At 46.0% G+C, this 16,939-nt stretch overlaps 1 protein-coding gene across 5 annotated transcripts in view; it reads left to right on the top strand.

The window, feature by feature from the left end:
- DUS2 (dihydrouridine synthase 2) overlaps positions 1-16,939 on the top strand; it is a 166,681-nt gene that overhangs the window by 49,576 nt on the left and 100,166 nt on the right. For all 5 annotated transcript variants that reach the window (XM_032960728.2, XM_032960727.2, XM_076069623.1 and 2 more), the window contains one exon: positions 1,349-1,396. In XM_032960728.2, the coding sequence (XP_032816619.2) occupies positions 1,349-1,396 (48 nt within the window). The remainder of the gene's footprint in view (positions 1-1,348; positions 1,397-16,939) is intronic.

Raw genomic sequence — 16,939 nt, 5'->3', positions numbered from 1 at the left:
GCTCCCCACACACACGCACACACACATGCACGCACACACACACGCACACACACACGCACGCACACACACACAACAACAACAACCGCCATTCGCCACTAAGTGGCGGTGACGTCACCACGACGCTTGTGCCAGGCCATGTGGACCTTGAGGCCACGTGAAGTGTCGAACGCCCACGGGCAGGAGGTCACGGGGCAGACCCAGGTGCCACGGGTCGACTGACTAAGATGACTGAGATTACTGGCTGATGCACCACCTGTGCCCCCTACTGTGCCAACCTGCTGTGCTTTAGCCACACGGCGCTCCGCTCGTTGTTGTGAGCGTCGCTCCTCCGCCCTCCGTTGTTGTTGGAGAGTCGAATGCGGGTCGCTGGGTTCATAGCGCAGCGTAGCGCTAACCGCTGCACCACATACACTCACAGGCAGTTGAGCAGCTCATTATTCGCTACTGAGCCTGGAGTACACAGATCAATTCCCACCACAGCCCCGGTACTTGTGATAGGCCTGACTAAAGTGCCTACAATAGCTGAATCTCGGGTTGCTTGTATATTTAATGCAAAGTCTGTATTTTATCTTAATGGGCCTGTTGCCTGGTTATAAATCCCACAGTTTATTTTAGAGTCGTAATATTTGAGGTTTAATTGAAATATAAATGCAAATTTTTTTGTTACAAAATTGCCTCATAATGGTACGTTAGGAGATGACGATTATTTGTGTGTTATTTGACAATGTTATTTTCAAAGATGTCTCTCACCCTTCATAAATATATCACCTGTAAGCAGGGTTAATATCAATAATCGACATTGCTTGTTTGCAAAGTGGTTTTGTATCTGAGCCACTGGTGAATTGTCACCAATATAGGGCAAGCTTTGCTTGGCACTTTCATTTTCAAAAAAGTAATTGAAACCAAAGTTGAGCAGTACAGAAAAGAAAATGCACATTAAATTGTCTCCACGTCGCTCAGTGACCCATATGCTTAAGCCCATTAAAATTGTGATCGGCTGAAGAAACACGGGCACTGCATGCCATTACGACCCAGTGCACCCTTAACTAACGTTATACCCAGGATAAAATTCGACCGAGAGTCTGGCATATCAGCAGAGTTCAGACAGGTTTGCCGCGTGTGCCGTCAGCTTGGTATCGGCTCACGAAGGTCGCCTGATAAATGTCATGGTTTTGGAACTTGCCACGCACGTGCTCCGCGGGGTTGATTGAGGAGCAGACCTAACCTTTGCCGAGCATGAAACCGGTGGGCTCTTCGCACTTAAGTCGATTAGGTGCGACGTTCGCTCTCGGCACTCTAACGCCGTGTCTCTCCCCTCTTCGTTTTCCTCCTCCTCCTCCTCGTGCAGGGAGGAATGGGTGCTGCCCTCCTTTCGGACCCGGAGAAAATCGAGGAGGTGAGTTGCTCATTGCGTGACCTCGCCGCCTCGCGTGCTCGCCGAGACGGCCGCTACGTGCTCTGAGATTGCCGTCAGCGATTCAAGGGAGAAGGGGGAGTGGGGGGGGGGAGCCTTCTGTTGTAAAGGTTGTGACATATCTGACCCACAACTGATAAGATTCCCTCTCCGTGTGACCCTGGCTTGACAGCATGATTATTAGCGTTTTTAAAAAAATTTGAACGTGGCGCACGCGTAACAAAAATATCACGAGGCACACACGCAAACTGCGATTCAGTTTGCGTTGGTCCTGCAACAGCAAGGTAAAGCTTTGTGGGGAACCTTGAAGCAACATCAGCTTAAGGCGAGGGTGAACCCCCCCTAAAACGCCGTTGAGCTTCCACATCATCAGCGTTTCTGGGTAGATCACGTCCCGGTCGCTACGGGAGGGCGACCTCCAGTACCCATACTCCATGTCCACTTGTGCATTTCGTATCCCGATGTTCCCCACTCTTCAATGGGACATCATTAATAAGCAGTGTGCTTATAGAGATACACCGATTGCACACACCTGCCCCTGTTTTTATATTTGTGTGCGTGCGGCGGATTTGATTTATTATTTTTTTAGAAGAAAATGTTTTTGAAGGAGGTTTCCGAGCAAACGGCTCTTTAATTTTTTTCCCGTGCGGACACATCAAAGCCGCCCGCGCTGCCATTGTCCAGCGGGAAGGAGACACCGCTCGTTCTTGTGCCGTGTCTCTGCCCCCCCCCCTTCCGTGTTGGGCTTCACCAGACATCCGTCGTCGCCTAGTCTCGCGCCGCAGCCGGGAACATTTGATGAACGTGTTAACTCGATTATTTACGTATACGTCTAACCCCCCCCCCCGTTTTTCGGTTTTCAAAAAAAGGGCCTGACATATGAGAACACTTCCCACAGCCTTGTATGCAATGCAGCGCATTTCCATTGTGCTCGCATCAGGTTTGTACTTAAGCGTTTTGATTGACAGCGTAATTATGTGCGGTTAGTCTTCACGTTTTGCCATTTATCTCCATTAGACGCGATAATTTGTGCGTGTGTGACCTGATGATTCTGAGATGAAAATACCAGCCCAACCTTTTGTTGGATGCATGAGTACAATTACTCTGACGGAAGGGACTGCCCGTTCCTTTGCTTTGGTGTGGCACGTGCGGCCCATATTCGATTTGGAGGCTGACAAACAGATGGAGGAGTGAGATGGCTTTTGCTTTTGAAACAACGGGGAAAGTTTCTGTAGTCTCAAAAAATCGCGGCGGCATTTTTGGGCCCTTCTGTGACTTGCCGTTGGCACTCGGCGTGGATTTTTGGTTTTCAGATGACCTTGCCCGTAGTTCGTCTCTGGGCGAGCGAGTGCACGGCACGCCACGGCGGTCTGCTAGGTCATGGCAGGCCCCTCGCTCGCCGAGGTAGACAAAGCGCTTAGCCTTCGGCCCCACGACCTCTCCTGTCGTTTGATGTAAGTCCCAAGTTTTAATTTTGTTTCAGCAGGTGAGAAATCAAGGGGGAACCGGAATGGGTAGACTTTTGCGAAAGTGATCTGCGTTAACGGCAACAAAAAAGACAACGAGCAAAACAAATAATATAACGCGCGGCAAAAGAGAGAAATCGGTAACCAAAAATATAACTTGTTCACGTGGGAAATTGAAACTATTGCACGAACGTGAATCGGTGTTGAGTAAGCCTGCTCAGGAACATTATTTCAGAGTGGTCATAGCAGAATTACAATTTAATTTACATAAATATTTAACGGATATGTGGGTGACTGTTGTACTAACATGCAAACAGGTCAGTATGCGAGTCCGCCTACGACCACATCGCCTCTAATCGCCTGTCTCGTTAGATCCTAAAGAAAGCTTTGGCCAGGTGCGGTCACGTCAACGATTTTGGCCGTGATGACATCGTCACGGAGGTGAGCTGGACTTGTGCTCCAATCTTCCGTTGTGCGGGATGCATGAACCGAGTGTAGAAAACGGTGGGAATCTCCCGGCTTTTGGCCACATTACCCAGAATGCGCCTGATCTCGTCGCGTCACGCAGGTTAGGTCAAGCAGTTTCAGTTTATTTATTTTGGTATAGCCCTGTAAGCCATTCGGCTTTTAAATCGGGTGCAACCACAACAAACAAGAAAACAAAAACACGAATAAGAAAAACATCTTAAAGTGACTATGTGACTGTGCAAACAGAAAATCCATGAAAAAAACAGCAAAATATTCCTGAAAAAAGCACCGTGTGCAAAAAATCCCAGTGGGATGCAAGTCAAACAACAACAACAACCACAAGAAAACTTAGATTAAGGCCATCAGTCTAACTCCGTACTACAACAAAGCAAACATGTCTAAACCAAAAAACTTTTTGAAATCACCAAAAAATAAAGCCATAATTGCAACGTAACAGTGATCATAGGGACTGTGACCGGATTTTTACAATAAACTACGTAAATAACATGTAACACCAAATTCTAGAGCCATAGCTGGCTGCATGAGTTGCTCCACAACAACAGAAGCATCAGTCGGAGTGTCACATTTTTCAATGCACCTTTAAGATCAGCACGCTAAATTAAAATACAGATAATACTTTGCTGCGTCATCCGGAGCGAAAACATTTTATTTTACGCCAATGAATAGCAGTGGCAGCTAGGGGTGTACAACTCCTCTAGAGCAGTTTTGAGAGAATATCTCATTGGTAGCGATTCAAGTTGCAGTTTATTGGCAATAGCAATCCAGACCCTGGGGGCATCAATAGCAAAGGCCCTTCCTCCAGTTTTTGTACGGCAATAGGGAATGTGAAGCTGGTAAATGAGCGAAGATCTGAGGTCAAATTTGTACTTTGAAACAGAGAGGAGATCCGGCAGGTAGTCTGCGGATTTTTTTGTAAGTACATTGTGAATAAATAAGATCTGGTGCACAAGCCGTCAAACATTGAGATGTTAAGTTTGACCCAATGTAGAGATCACAGTGTGAGTCCTATATGGGCAGTTCAATGTAAATCTTAAGGCCGAGTGATAGATGGAATCAAGCTTCTTCAGTACAGTACTTGGGGCTGATTTATATACGATGTCACAGTAGTCAAGTAGAGGCAGTATGGTAGCTTTTATCAATTCCAAACGGAACATTGGGGGGAAGCAGTGCTTGTGTCGATACAGAAAACCAATTTTTTTGTCTTTTTACCAATATAATCAATGTGATCTTCAAAATTCAGTTTTGAATCCAGGATGACCCCAAGATACTTATAGATCTTGACTTGCTCTATTTTTCAAATTTTTTAAGAAATGTAATTGGGGAAAAATAACTTCCTGTTTTAGTCCTGGTGAGAAGCATAGCACCTTGGTTTTGGAGGTATTCAGGACTAGTTTAAGAGCAACTAGCTGATGTTGTAGTTTGTTGAAATCACCCTGTAGCTTAGCAATCACGTCATCCGGAGAGCATCCAGCAGTAATCAGTATCGTGTCATTTGGATCATCTTTAGGGCCCCCTTTGTGAAGTGGACGGACATAGGAATGTTTCCATTCTAGAGGAACTGATGCATCTTTTATGGACAGGTTGAAAATATGGACTATAGGTTTGTATATTAGGTGACCAACAGTTTGTAGAGCAAAGACGGGAATGCTATCTGCTCCGGTAGAGGAGGACCCTTTGAGGTAGGACAGTTGTTTCAGAACATTACTTTCGTGGATTGGCTGGAAACTAAATTTTTTAATGTTTGGACAGGGGTGTAGGAATTTGCATGAGCAGGGGTGATTCCCAATACATTATAAAAAAGATTACCAGCTTCACAAAAATGAAGGTTAAAATTGTCAACTATTTTTTTGGGATCTGAAAAATATTCCCCTTTTCGGTTAAGCTCAACGGGCAGATTGTCTGATTTGGATGCCTTTTTGATACATTTGATTGTTTTCCAGAAAATCCTGGCATTTCCATGTGATTCCAGGAGAGTGGAGGAAAAGTAGGCATTTTTTGCATGCCGTATTTTTTGATGCAACTATTCCTTAAAATCCTGTATTCTAGCCAGTCATAGACTAAGCAGGTCTAAGGCCTGTATATTCTCTGATGGGTGACTGCCATGTATAACAGGTGCTATTGGCTGTTGCAGGACCACGTTGTGGGCAGGAGAGGATAATGCTGAAAAATCCATTGTTGTGCTGTTGTTTCATGTTCCCATATCTATGCTTCCAGCATTCTTTGTTCTGCACGAACCAGCATAGGGAATTATGGTCAAATAACACCCACGAAATGGTCACAAGAGGACAGAGGAACGTAATCTATTGTTCTACACCCCCCCCCCCATCATCACCAAATCGCACTGACCAGCAAAGTGAAGTATGGTCAAAAGTCCCCACTTCCCACACCGCAGCGGATTTACAAAATCCTGCACATGTACATACGGGTCCTGGGAAAAACAAAATGCAGACATTATTTACCGTAATTCTGTCGATAGCTCAGATTTTAAGAGTTTGTAATGCGATTCTCCCTCTGCACCAGTACAGCATTTTCTGAGATCGGCTGGCTTCTGGGAGCCGTCCTTGAAGGTCTTCAGCCGAAATGCATTTCAATTTCCTCGTCACGTTTGCTTTAGTGTGCTCGAGTGTCTTCGACATGAACTCCGTACGGAGCGAGTTGCGCGCGCCGCATCGCCTCCGCCATTGGCTGCTGTAACGCGGGTGCGAGAGTTCAGCGCTGAAAACATGTACCTCGCTCCGTCGCTCTGTTGCCACGGTGGCACTCACAAGGTTGGAGCCCTCCCCCCCGCTCACACCGACGGGGCCTTGTTGTGTGATTGTTTCCGCTCGATCCTGTGACTTGCGCCAGGTGCATATACGATCATCTAGAAGGGGTTAAATATTATGTAAGGTGACTTCTTATTTAACCGTATCGGGATGCTGCCGTTGAGTCGTGATGAGCGCACTGGAACTGCAATCTGGTTAGCTTCGATTTCCCGACACGGCAATTGCAACAACGGCGCAGGTTTCTTCAATCCCCCTGTGCTTCTGTGCAGCAGCAGTGTGGGTACTCCCACCTGACGCCACGGTGGTGAGATGTTAACTACCTTGCCTGGAGTACAGGAGGTCGTGGGTTTTATCCCGACCCTAACGCCTGTATATTTGGAGTTTGCATGTTCTCCCCGTCGTCGCTTGGATTTTTCTCCGGGTCCTCCGGTTTTTTCCCTACACATTTAAAATCAACATCACGCGTTTAGAGTATTTATCCGCCAGAAATTTCTACGTGATGATAAGCCACTTCGTTGAGCTCTCGTTTGTGGCCAGGTCACTTCTGACAAAGAGCTGGATAGTTCAGTGGGCCTTACCTGGTACAATTAAAATAGTTAGTTTCCCATGACATCCCCCTGGAGAGGAGCTCTTCATAGTGGTGCGAGCAAGAAATCTCAGGGCTGCACCTTTTCTGTTCAACTAACAGAAATAAAGGAAAAGCCTGGTGTAGGGTTGGAAGCACGGTGAATGTTTCGCTTGCGACGTAACGTGTCGGCCTTTATAATAAAATCTATGCTGAATGTAATGGAAGTTTAATCGCCACTCACTCCGGCTGCGTGTTATGAAATGCTGAATTACGTTGCAGGGTGCTGTGATGTTACTTAGGTACAGTTGGTTCTAGATTTAAAGCTTTCGTGACTGCAAGGATCCATACTCTCTGGTTCTATTCGGTAAAGTCACGTAGGTAAAATAGAAAACAACAAAAATCACGACGTTTCGGCCACAACACAAGCGGCCTTCATCGTCGTGACTTTACCGAATAGAACCAAAGAGTAAGGTACAGTAGGTCCCCGGTTTTAATTCGTTCCACGAAAACTACTGTTAACCGAAATGACTTAATTGAATTCACTTATAAGTTGATAAATCGTAAAAATCACTAAGTCTGCAAGAGAGAGCTGTTTACACTGCCAAACGGAAAACACAATGTTAAACAAAGCTAGTCGAGGTGAAGACGCTCATAAATGTACGTCGCTGATTGGCTGAGGGCATGGCTCAGCCCCACTTACGATCGCTCGGATTGGCCGAAATTGGCGCTCGAGTGAATAACGAAAATGTACCATGAAACTAAAATGTTAACTTGAGTCGAAACCATGGGGTCTTATGGGAGGCGAAACGTTAACTGAAAAACCGTTAGCCGAGGGACTAATGTATGTCGAACTTCTTTCGCACCGTACGTAGTCAACCGTACTAAACGGAGGTGCGTTCCAGCATGCCCCAGGGAACTCTGGGATGTGCCTCCCTCGTTGCTGCTGCTGCTGCACATGGCTTTCACGACAAATACAATTACGTCGCAACTTAAATCGTGCTATAATTCTGGTATTCTCACAGTGTCAAGACCCCTTGACATGTTAAACGAACGCTAATGTGCTTGTTTTTTTTGCGTGAAGTATTTTTTTTTTACTCCTTTGCTGTTAATGCAACCAGTTGGAAAATGCTGTTGTCATTGCTGTGATCAAAGTAGAGCTGGTATGTCCAGTTATATATATGAGAAATCGAGATATCTACCAATTAATGATCAGTTCCATTAACTCGACTAATCAGGTAAACAAGAAGTCTCATCATTAGACCTCCTTTGCCAGTACCAACGTATAATAATAGGGTTATTCCCCTTTTTTCTGGCAACAAAACTGAAACCTTTTCACAAGGATTCATGTCTGCATTAACCACAATACCTGCAATCAAAATGCAAACAAAAAACATGCAATGATAATATATGCATTGTCCTTGAAACTGATTGGTCCACACCAAGGGACGGCTTTCTTTTGAGCCTCGACCCAATTGGTGCACGTCTGTCGCTGGATGGCGGAGTGATGGTCGGGGCCACATCATGCGGGGCGTGGCTTCGTAGGGGGTTGCCTGCCTTCAGCATGTTGGGGCGACTGAAACTTTTTTAAAGGAGTCTGAGCAATCAGATGCGATAAAAGTAACGGATTACAATCTTTCGTAGATTCGTTAACTTAATCGACTTATTGTCCCAGCTCTAGATTAAGGGCACTCACGCAGTTGAAGAATGTACTGTATGTCAGACGAAACATAATTCCTTCTCAGCTCGTCTTCCCATTTCCCACTCTTTCCCCTTTGCAGCGTTGATAATAAAATTATCTTTTCTGGCTTGGCAGGGGGACTTTCTTTTCTCTTTCCTGAGGCAAGCATGGATTGTCACAAACGTCGATTGTATGTTGAAAATTTCAGAGGTGTGCCGAATTCCGCGGATTGATGCCAGCTCATAAAGAACAGTGATTTGCACGAGCGTCCCCTCTCGTTTGGAATGCCCCCGTGTGCGTGTTAAATGGCACGTAATTCGCGAGACAAATTGTGTGATTACGAGAAGCAAAAGGCCGTGCACCGTGGGTTGTTAAAACCCTTCTTTTTTTTTTGACGCGCACCACCGTTCGGGCCAGCTTTTTAATTGCAAATTACGGTGTGCAATCGAGAAGAGCAGCAGCACCACCATGGATGGATGGCGGCACTGTCGACAATTAATATGCAAATATATCAGAGGATGCCGCTTGCCGCTGAGCCCCCACGGCCGTCGCCCGCCGGCCGTGCGGCTCCGCGTCTGCTCTAGGCCTCAGCGAGGCCTCGGTGTCGCCCGGCGGGAGGCACGAGTGTGGCGGACGCCACGACGATACCTCGCCAAGGAACTTAAATCGTCGCCGTGCCAACTCCGGTCATCCTCTCGCGGCAGCAGTCGCAGCTTTTGGCTGGCCATCGAACGAAGACGGTCGCCGCATTGCGCACGCGTTCAGATGCGCTTCTGCAGTCCTGTGGAACCGTCCGATATTAGGAAGCCACTGGAGCAATGCACTTTTAAATCCATGTTTATTGAAAACTTCAATTTCTTTATAACTGCTTTTTGTGTTTCGTTTGTCCTTCCCCTCGCACCTCCGATTTAGCACGGTTGCCTACGTACGGTGCGAAAGAAGTTCAACATAGACATACGTACAATCGGGGAAAAAGCAACGTTTCTCCCTACTGCAAAATGACTGCAGACTAGGTGACACGCAGCGGCTTCATGACAGCCGTGTGCTAATAAGAAAGGTGCACATACCGCGTGTGAGAATGGTAATGTCCTTGGGCAGATAAAAAATGTGTTCCTCACTGTGTTTTTGACCGTCTCCCTGTGGATGATCACGGTTGTGAAGGTGGTCACCACATCCATGCGTCTCCTACGTTGCTTGCTTTGAAGCCTCCAATTGGCTATATTGAAAGAGTATGAATTGATGTCATGGTCAACCTCATTAATCCTAATGCACTTTTGCATTGCTCGTGACAATTTTTTTTTTCCTCAAACTAAGCACCGCGGTGTCATTTTGCCTCAAGAGATGCAGATGGACTTATTTAGAACGTGGGGTGTTGTGGAAGTTGTCAGTGTTGTATTATTGGGTTTTTTAAAATATTAAATAATTGTCGTACAAGCTGTTCACATGTGCCATGTTCACCTTTAAACCCAGATTCTGCCCTTCTTGCATACAAGTCGTTTTACTGTTACAGTGCCACTATAGATGCTCCGAGTTCTGTACATATTATATCATTAAACAATGCAGGTTGGACTCACGACCTGTACGAGTGTGATGAGAGATGGCGGTAGCTTGGAGGGGAGGCCTTCATCCAGGAGTTGATTGACCTTGGCTGATGATGACATGATGATGATGATGGTCAACCTCCCCCTGGCGATTCAATGAATTGTGGGGATTAAAGGACACAATTTGATATAATAATCTATTATTTTTGTTTAGCTTCGTGACAAATGTAGCCAGCAGCACTTTGGCGATTGGCGTGCGTGACCATACTTCACCACGCTAGCCGGTGCGGTTTTGGTGCAGGGAGTGGCCCAGGACTTGTTCAGATGTCACTCTTTCGCCGTGGGTCAGGAATCCAACTGGGGTTGCGGGGGTCTATAGCCCAGCGCACGAACCATTTCACCGGCGCTGCACCCCTCCTCTGACCCCGTTAAGCATTGCGAACGAAGGTTCGGGTTGTCAAACGCCTCTTTACAATTGAGGCGAGAATGCTGGAGAGATAGCAGCCGGTTTAAATTTGTTACAAATAGTCATGACCTTAAAGTACAACCTTTTTTAAAACAGAAGGCAAAGGAAATGAAACTAAACTTTTTACAATTATTTTACCAGGTAAGGCCCACTGAGCTATGTAGCTCTTTTTCAGAAGCGACCTGGCCACAAAAATGAAAGCCCAATGAAGTGGCTTATTGTCACGTGGAAATGTATAACAGCCAGATACTCTAAACGCATGTTTCTCAATGCGGAGGACCCGCAGAAAAATCCACGCGACCACGGGGAGAGAGACATACAAACGCCATATATACAGCAGGCGTCAGGGTGGAGATCGAACCCACGACCTCCTGTATACCAGGCGAGGTAGTTCACATCTTGCCACCCTGAAATGAAACGGTTTGTCAAACAATAAAAAGGTAATTGGAGCTGTTTGTAATTTTTACAATTTACAGACCAATGTATTCTCAGGCGTTAAAGCGCATTGATTTAAAGCCCACCCATTACATCTAGCCGTTCTGCACAATCTCTAAATCCCACGAGCGAAAGAAAATCCATGTATAGCGATATTATACACCGAAAATATTGCAAGCATTGCTGAAAAATGTTGCTTTGTTTTTGTCCTCTTAATGTTTGCCCACGTGCTACACGGAGCCGAGCTCTTTATTCCATCCTTGAAACAGTTGTCAACAACAGAGGAAATCAAGGACTGAGCTGGGAACATTTGTGGGCTGAGACAGCGTGCGGTGCCTGTTTAGGTTTCACACCAACTAAGTCTCTTTTATCTGCCGCCTGGAAGACACCCCCTAATGCTGTCGCAGCAATACTTTGCTTTATATCTCGTCTCTGCCATCACACTGGCACCTCCCCCCCCCCCCCCGAGCCAGTTAGCGATCACGGGCTCCTGAAATAAGACCAAGAATTCAACGTCGAGCAATTTGTTGAAATTATGGACGGCATTTTCTCTCCCAGCTGTTCCGTGAACCCACAAAGGAGTCTCGTTACCCGAGTCGCTTCATCCACGGCTTCTATTGTTGTGAAGGTGGTCACTTGTTCCATGTGTCTTCTTTCATGACAAACTTTTCAAAAGAACAGACGGCATTTTTCAAAATGACTAAAGTGGTAAAGGTGCAGCCCTAGCAATTGCTTCCCCGTGCAACTGCTGGCGGAAAGGGGACTCCACTAGAGGGGAAGCCCCTACGAAGTCTCTGTAGAGGGGATTTAGCCGAATATTCCACTCTGCAGACGTTTTGTAGGAGGTTGGGGTACCTGCACTTTACCCCGACACGTGCCTATCAACTTGAACTAATTTACAAATGGATGGAAAAAAAAGACTTGATGCAGAGTGAAGGACAGGAACTGTCAAATTCATTTCTTGACAGTTATGTTATGAAGGCAACAAACACAACACGTGGGGAGCACGGTGGTCACACCGGTAGTGGTCAGCACCGCTCTGAACCGGGTGACCTGTGTTGGATTCCCGGTGACGGCTAATATCACTGACGAGTGATATCTGAACCGATCCTGGGCCCCCGTTCCATTTTATCAACCCGCACTGACCAGCGTGGGAAGGCCTTCATCCTAAACACATGAGGTAAGTCACTTAACAGTTACTCTCTTAACATCTTACAGTGCTACACTACAAAACCGTTGTTGCGGTTTAGTGGAAATAAATAATACTAATTCAATATACATCCTTCACACTAGAGCCGAGGGCACTTGACACTACGCAACAGTGCAACAAGAAGTGTGGCACTATAATCATCACCTCTTTAATCGATCGATGACTCTTTCCAACCACGTGTCCATCTCTTGAAACCACTTGTCGCACCGCCTTGCCTTATTTGGAGGAGTCCGCAAAAAAAAGTGGTGACTACGCCCTATAATTACTTGCCCCTGCAAATCCGCTTTAATACGGGAAGCCTCGTCGAGAGCAATTCCCCATTGGGTGCACATGCGCGGCCGTCTGGCCAATCGGGCTGAGCTGAACAGCGTGGTGAAGTATGGTCAAACAATCCCCGTGATCGACAGGTTCCGTGGAGAAGCCTTCATCCGGCAGTGAATGGGCAGAGGACTGTAAATTAATTTGTTTAAATGTGAAGCAGAGCTCACAAAAAAGGATAAGTTGATGGGGAAAAAAATCGAAATGTATATATATTTTTTGCGTGTTGTAACACACATCGGAGACTATCTTGGGCTTTCCAAGACGGCATTTATATTCACAGGTGTAACTGATTTGTCTTTGGGATATTTTGGCAGCTCCGACCCATCCCCTGGCCACAGATGGTCGGGGATGTAGGAATCATTTTATGTATTTTTTCCGTTGTGAGGCAATTATCCTGCTTGGGGTACAGGGTCGTCATTGGCCATGGACATTCTGTATTTATTACCCTTCTGGCCCCGTCGCGAGATTTGCCTTGCAGTCAAATTTGCACGTTATTTATGAATTATTGATTTCCAGCCTTTGTTGGTGAATGTTATGCATCTTCTGCCGACTGCCGCTATATCGAATTTGAGACATTTTACCACCGTGCTAAGGATGGCAAGTTTGGGATATCAGCAATGGCAAAACACCTGTTAGCTTGTCATGGAAAAATTGTGTAAAGTTGCACTGTTAATCTTAATTAGGGTCGTACACGCGGGCACATTGCTGTTTGGGATGTGTATAGCATGCTCTTGTCTGTACTGTTTGATAACCTTGCAGCCTTAGTTTAGCATTCATGCTGATAAGACACCATGAGGAATAAACCAGTCCCAGAGTTTGCTTGCTTGAGCAAATGCTGCTTAAAAATATATGTCTGGAAAACCAATGAACGAATGGAATAAACTGCATATTTTATTTATATGTGGAGACACAGGTTGCGTTTCTGCTTACACGTGTTTTTGTGTTTTGTGTCAACAGTCTGTGGCAGTAATGTGCCGTTGAGGTGCAGAATGCTGCGCGTGTTGCTGTCCTGTTGGTGACAGAAGGTTACAGGGCACTGCAGGCAGGACAGATACCATGTATTAAAGATGCGGTTGATAATCGTGACGTGACATCACGTAGTGAATAATGGATATCATAGCCCATGAGCGAGCTGACTCACTCGCATTGGAGTACATCCTGCATCCGCAACTGAAACATGCATTAACTGGGGGGGGGGGGGTTATATTAGGGTTGATCCTTGATTAATGTATTAGCATGCCTATTTTAGTATGTCTGTTGAACTTCTTTTGCACCGTGCTAATCGGAGGTGCAGGGGAAGGACAACAAACTAAACACAAAAAACAGTTCTTACACGCTGAATGTGTAAATACAAGTATTTTTTTTAATTACCTTTTGGTAGTGGAAAAGCAAGTGCTAAGAATGTCTGAGTATTCTGTGGCTCAGGAATAATGTAAGGCTGTATTAGGGCCTCTCGGAGCCGTGTTGATCGTGGGGCAATATAGTGGTGCCTGTTGTCGATCTCTAAACCATGCTTCACAAAGCTGGTCAGTGCAGACCGATAAATGTGGGGGAAGGGTGGGCCCAGGACCATTCCAGATATCACTGATGTTAATCGTTGCGAATAGCATATGCGTAGAATGTTTCCCTTCCTCACACACTGGTTTCATTCCGTGGACAATCTGTGGTGGCAAGATGTCGCCTGGTATACAGCAGGTCGTGAGTTCGATCCCGACCATGGCGCCTGTTGTACATTTGGAGTTTGTGTGTTTCTCTACCTGTGATCATGTGGAGTTTTTCTGCGGGTCCTCCAGTTTTTCCCTCCCCATTTAGAAACATTCGTTTAGAGTAGTTGGCTGCTATAAATGACAAGCCACTTCGTTCAGGTGTCATTTGTGTCCAGGTCGCTTCTGAGCTACGTAGCTCAGTGGGCCTTACCTGGTAAAATTTAAATAGTTTAGTTTCTAGTGCGCCTTCTCACCCCTTTCAAACATGGCGAATTGCCCGATGATGCTGGATGTATTTACCAGCAAACGTCGTACTCAAACTGTAAATGTTGTGAATTCACTCTTCAACACACCGGTGGGCTAAAGTAGTGAACTATTTGTCTTTTGTCAACGTAACATTTTTTTGCTGATTGGCCATGTCGGGCGGTGGAGGGTTACGACACATTTATAAATAACGCGATCTAACCCAAAAACCTTTATTATGAATGTGCAGTGTGGACAGATGGGGGGGACGGTCCGACATACATTTCTCAGCCTTCACAGTGATTTTCAATGGGTTCCCTCCACACGCAGGGAATGGATGAAAGCTGCACGCCACTCATTTTACACAGATTCCATGGACCATCGAGGATTCCGTGCGTGCTAAGGTTAGGAGCGCTTCACTAAACAAAGCAATGCATGTCGGTGGCCGAGAGGCTCAGAAGTCAGAGAGCTGAGCTGGCACCACTGAGATAGAGTTTGAATCCAGGCAGCCACCGGTGATTAAACCGGTTTCTCAAATGTTGTGAGCTGATGGTCTCAATCAGGCCACCAATGACTAGATAACAAAAAACATCCATCACGTTGAATTTGGTTCTGCAACACATTCGGCTACCGTTCCAGCTCTTGAGAATTAAAACAATATTTATTTCGACTGTAATGCGACCAACATGGCTGGCTGTCAGTGGCAGGGCTGGCTGTCAGTGGCAGAGCTGACGGGAAAGCATTGCCGCTGAGTGTGTGGGGCCAGAGGTCAGTTGAAGGGAACGGCCACCTCTGAGAAAGGCCACGCAGGTGGCCCGTTTCTCTACCACAAAGGGCTGCACAGCTCTGCGACGCTTCCCTACGGATACTGCTTCCCGTGACAGGGTGCCGATAGCGCAATCGGGGGTGGGGGGAGATAAAAAGCCAAACTAATGCGCGCTCGAACGGTAAGATCACATTCAGTTCCAGCAGCAGATAAGAGGCAATCATATACGAACGCGGTTTAAACCGAGGAGGTGTTTGAATGAGTCACTTTAACAGTATAAGCCTTCTCGCGTTTACACTGGCGGTGTCCACAAGCAGATTGAGAGCAATTGAGGTAGGCTTGCAATCTACAGGTTAAGTGGCCATGAGAATAAAGCTCAAGCTGTACATTTGACTTATAAATTAAGTTACTGGTTGAACTACGAGTGCAATTTATTGCATTGATTCAAATTAATTTTTGTGTGTCGAGCGCCGGGGGCTTTTGAGAGCGGGGTGTGCCGCGCTGTCAAATTGTCCGCCCGAGGGGGCGTAGACGCGGCGCGGCAGTTCGCTCACTGCACTTTGGAAGCAGGCGGCACGAGTTCTATTTCCGCCCGTGGCTAACGTGACGTGAGCGATGTCTCAGCCGGTCCTGAAGCATCCCCTCCTCCGTTCGCCCAACTGGCATTGAACCGGTGCGGTGAAGTGCATTCGAGCGATCGTGACCAACGAGAAATGGAGAGGCTTTCCTCCAGCATTATCTTTAGAAAAGGGGATTTAAATTGTCAGCACCGCAGGTTACTGAATGTAATGCAATTCACACAATCGTATTTGAATGTTGTACACTTGGCAAAATTAATATTCTAACCAGGTGAATATATGAAACATTCGCTTTAGGTTAGAGAGCACAACTTGTAGGATTTTAATTGATTAACGTTTTTGATATGCGACTGGATATTCGTTCTTCTAAGCAAGTGAGTATGAAGTGACGACCGTGTAAGTGCTTGAACACATCAAACCGTACAGCCGAGACACAACTCTCTTGCTTGGATTCTGACTCTCACAAAAGCAATCGTCTAAAAAGAGCATATCCTGGGAATTGGGCCTCATTGATTCATTGTAACGGCATCGAGATACGCTTCCAATGACAAATCGTTTTTCAGGGACAATAAACCCTTGTTAATTCGATACACGGCACTCTGGCCTTGCCGAATTAACCAATATTATGAATTATGTACAACGGTACTCCCCAGTGACTCCTGCCCAAATGTTTTTTTTCCCCAAATTTCTTTTCCAAAAATTATTTTCCAAAAAGGTAACACCATGAGTAACCAGCACTGCAGGCGAAGAAGGAGGACGATGTGGTAGGTTCCATGTGGTAGGTGACAGAGGTTGTGGAGGGGGTTTCATGGACTTTGTATGCACTTTACTGTATGTTCACTTTATCACTAAATTATAACTTAAACACCAAATTACACTAACTTAAATTTTACATTTTTCACTTAATTAATCCTTACTTAAAGACTATATCCTCTAGGATGCTTCAAGGTTAAGACATGCTTCCTAATCTTCTCCCGGCCTTTTTGATGTCGTTAAATGTGCTTAATTTAATGTCAAACTCTTCACACACCATGCGCATTGACACACCCTGCATCAATCATATCCAGAACTTTGGATTTGTCTCACAGACTAAGGGGTTCATACTTCAGTCCATTTCTCTTACTTCTTGATGTAGGTGTAGACGACATTTCGGAGAGGCTTGGCGTGCATAAACGAGGTGAAGTCCAAGGCGACAACGGGTCTACACTGACGCTCACCACGCGCGTCGCCACCAGGCTGAGTCATTGTTCTGGTCGTGGCTGCTTGGCGTCGCTCCACGTGTCTGCCGAAATT

This window comes from Petromyzon marinus, chromosome 25, assembly GCF_048934315.1.
Source record: "Petromyzon marinus isolate PM22_M1 ecotype Great Lakes invasive population chromosome 25, UKy_Petmar_22M1.pri1.0, whole genome shotgun sequence".
Taxonomy (NCBI): Eukaryota; Metazoa; Chordata; class Hyperoartia; order Petromyzontiformes; family Petromyzontidae; genus Petromyzon; species Petromyzon marinus.
The sequence above is the reverse complement of the archived record's forward strand: the minus strand, read 5'-3'. Positions and strand labels throughout refer to the sequence as shown.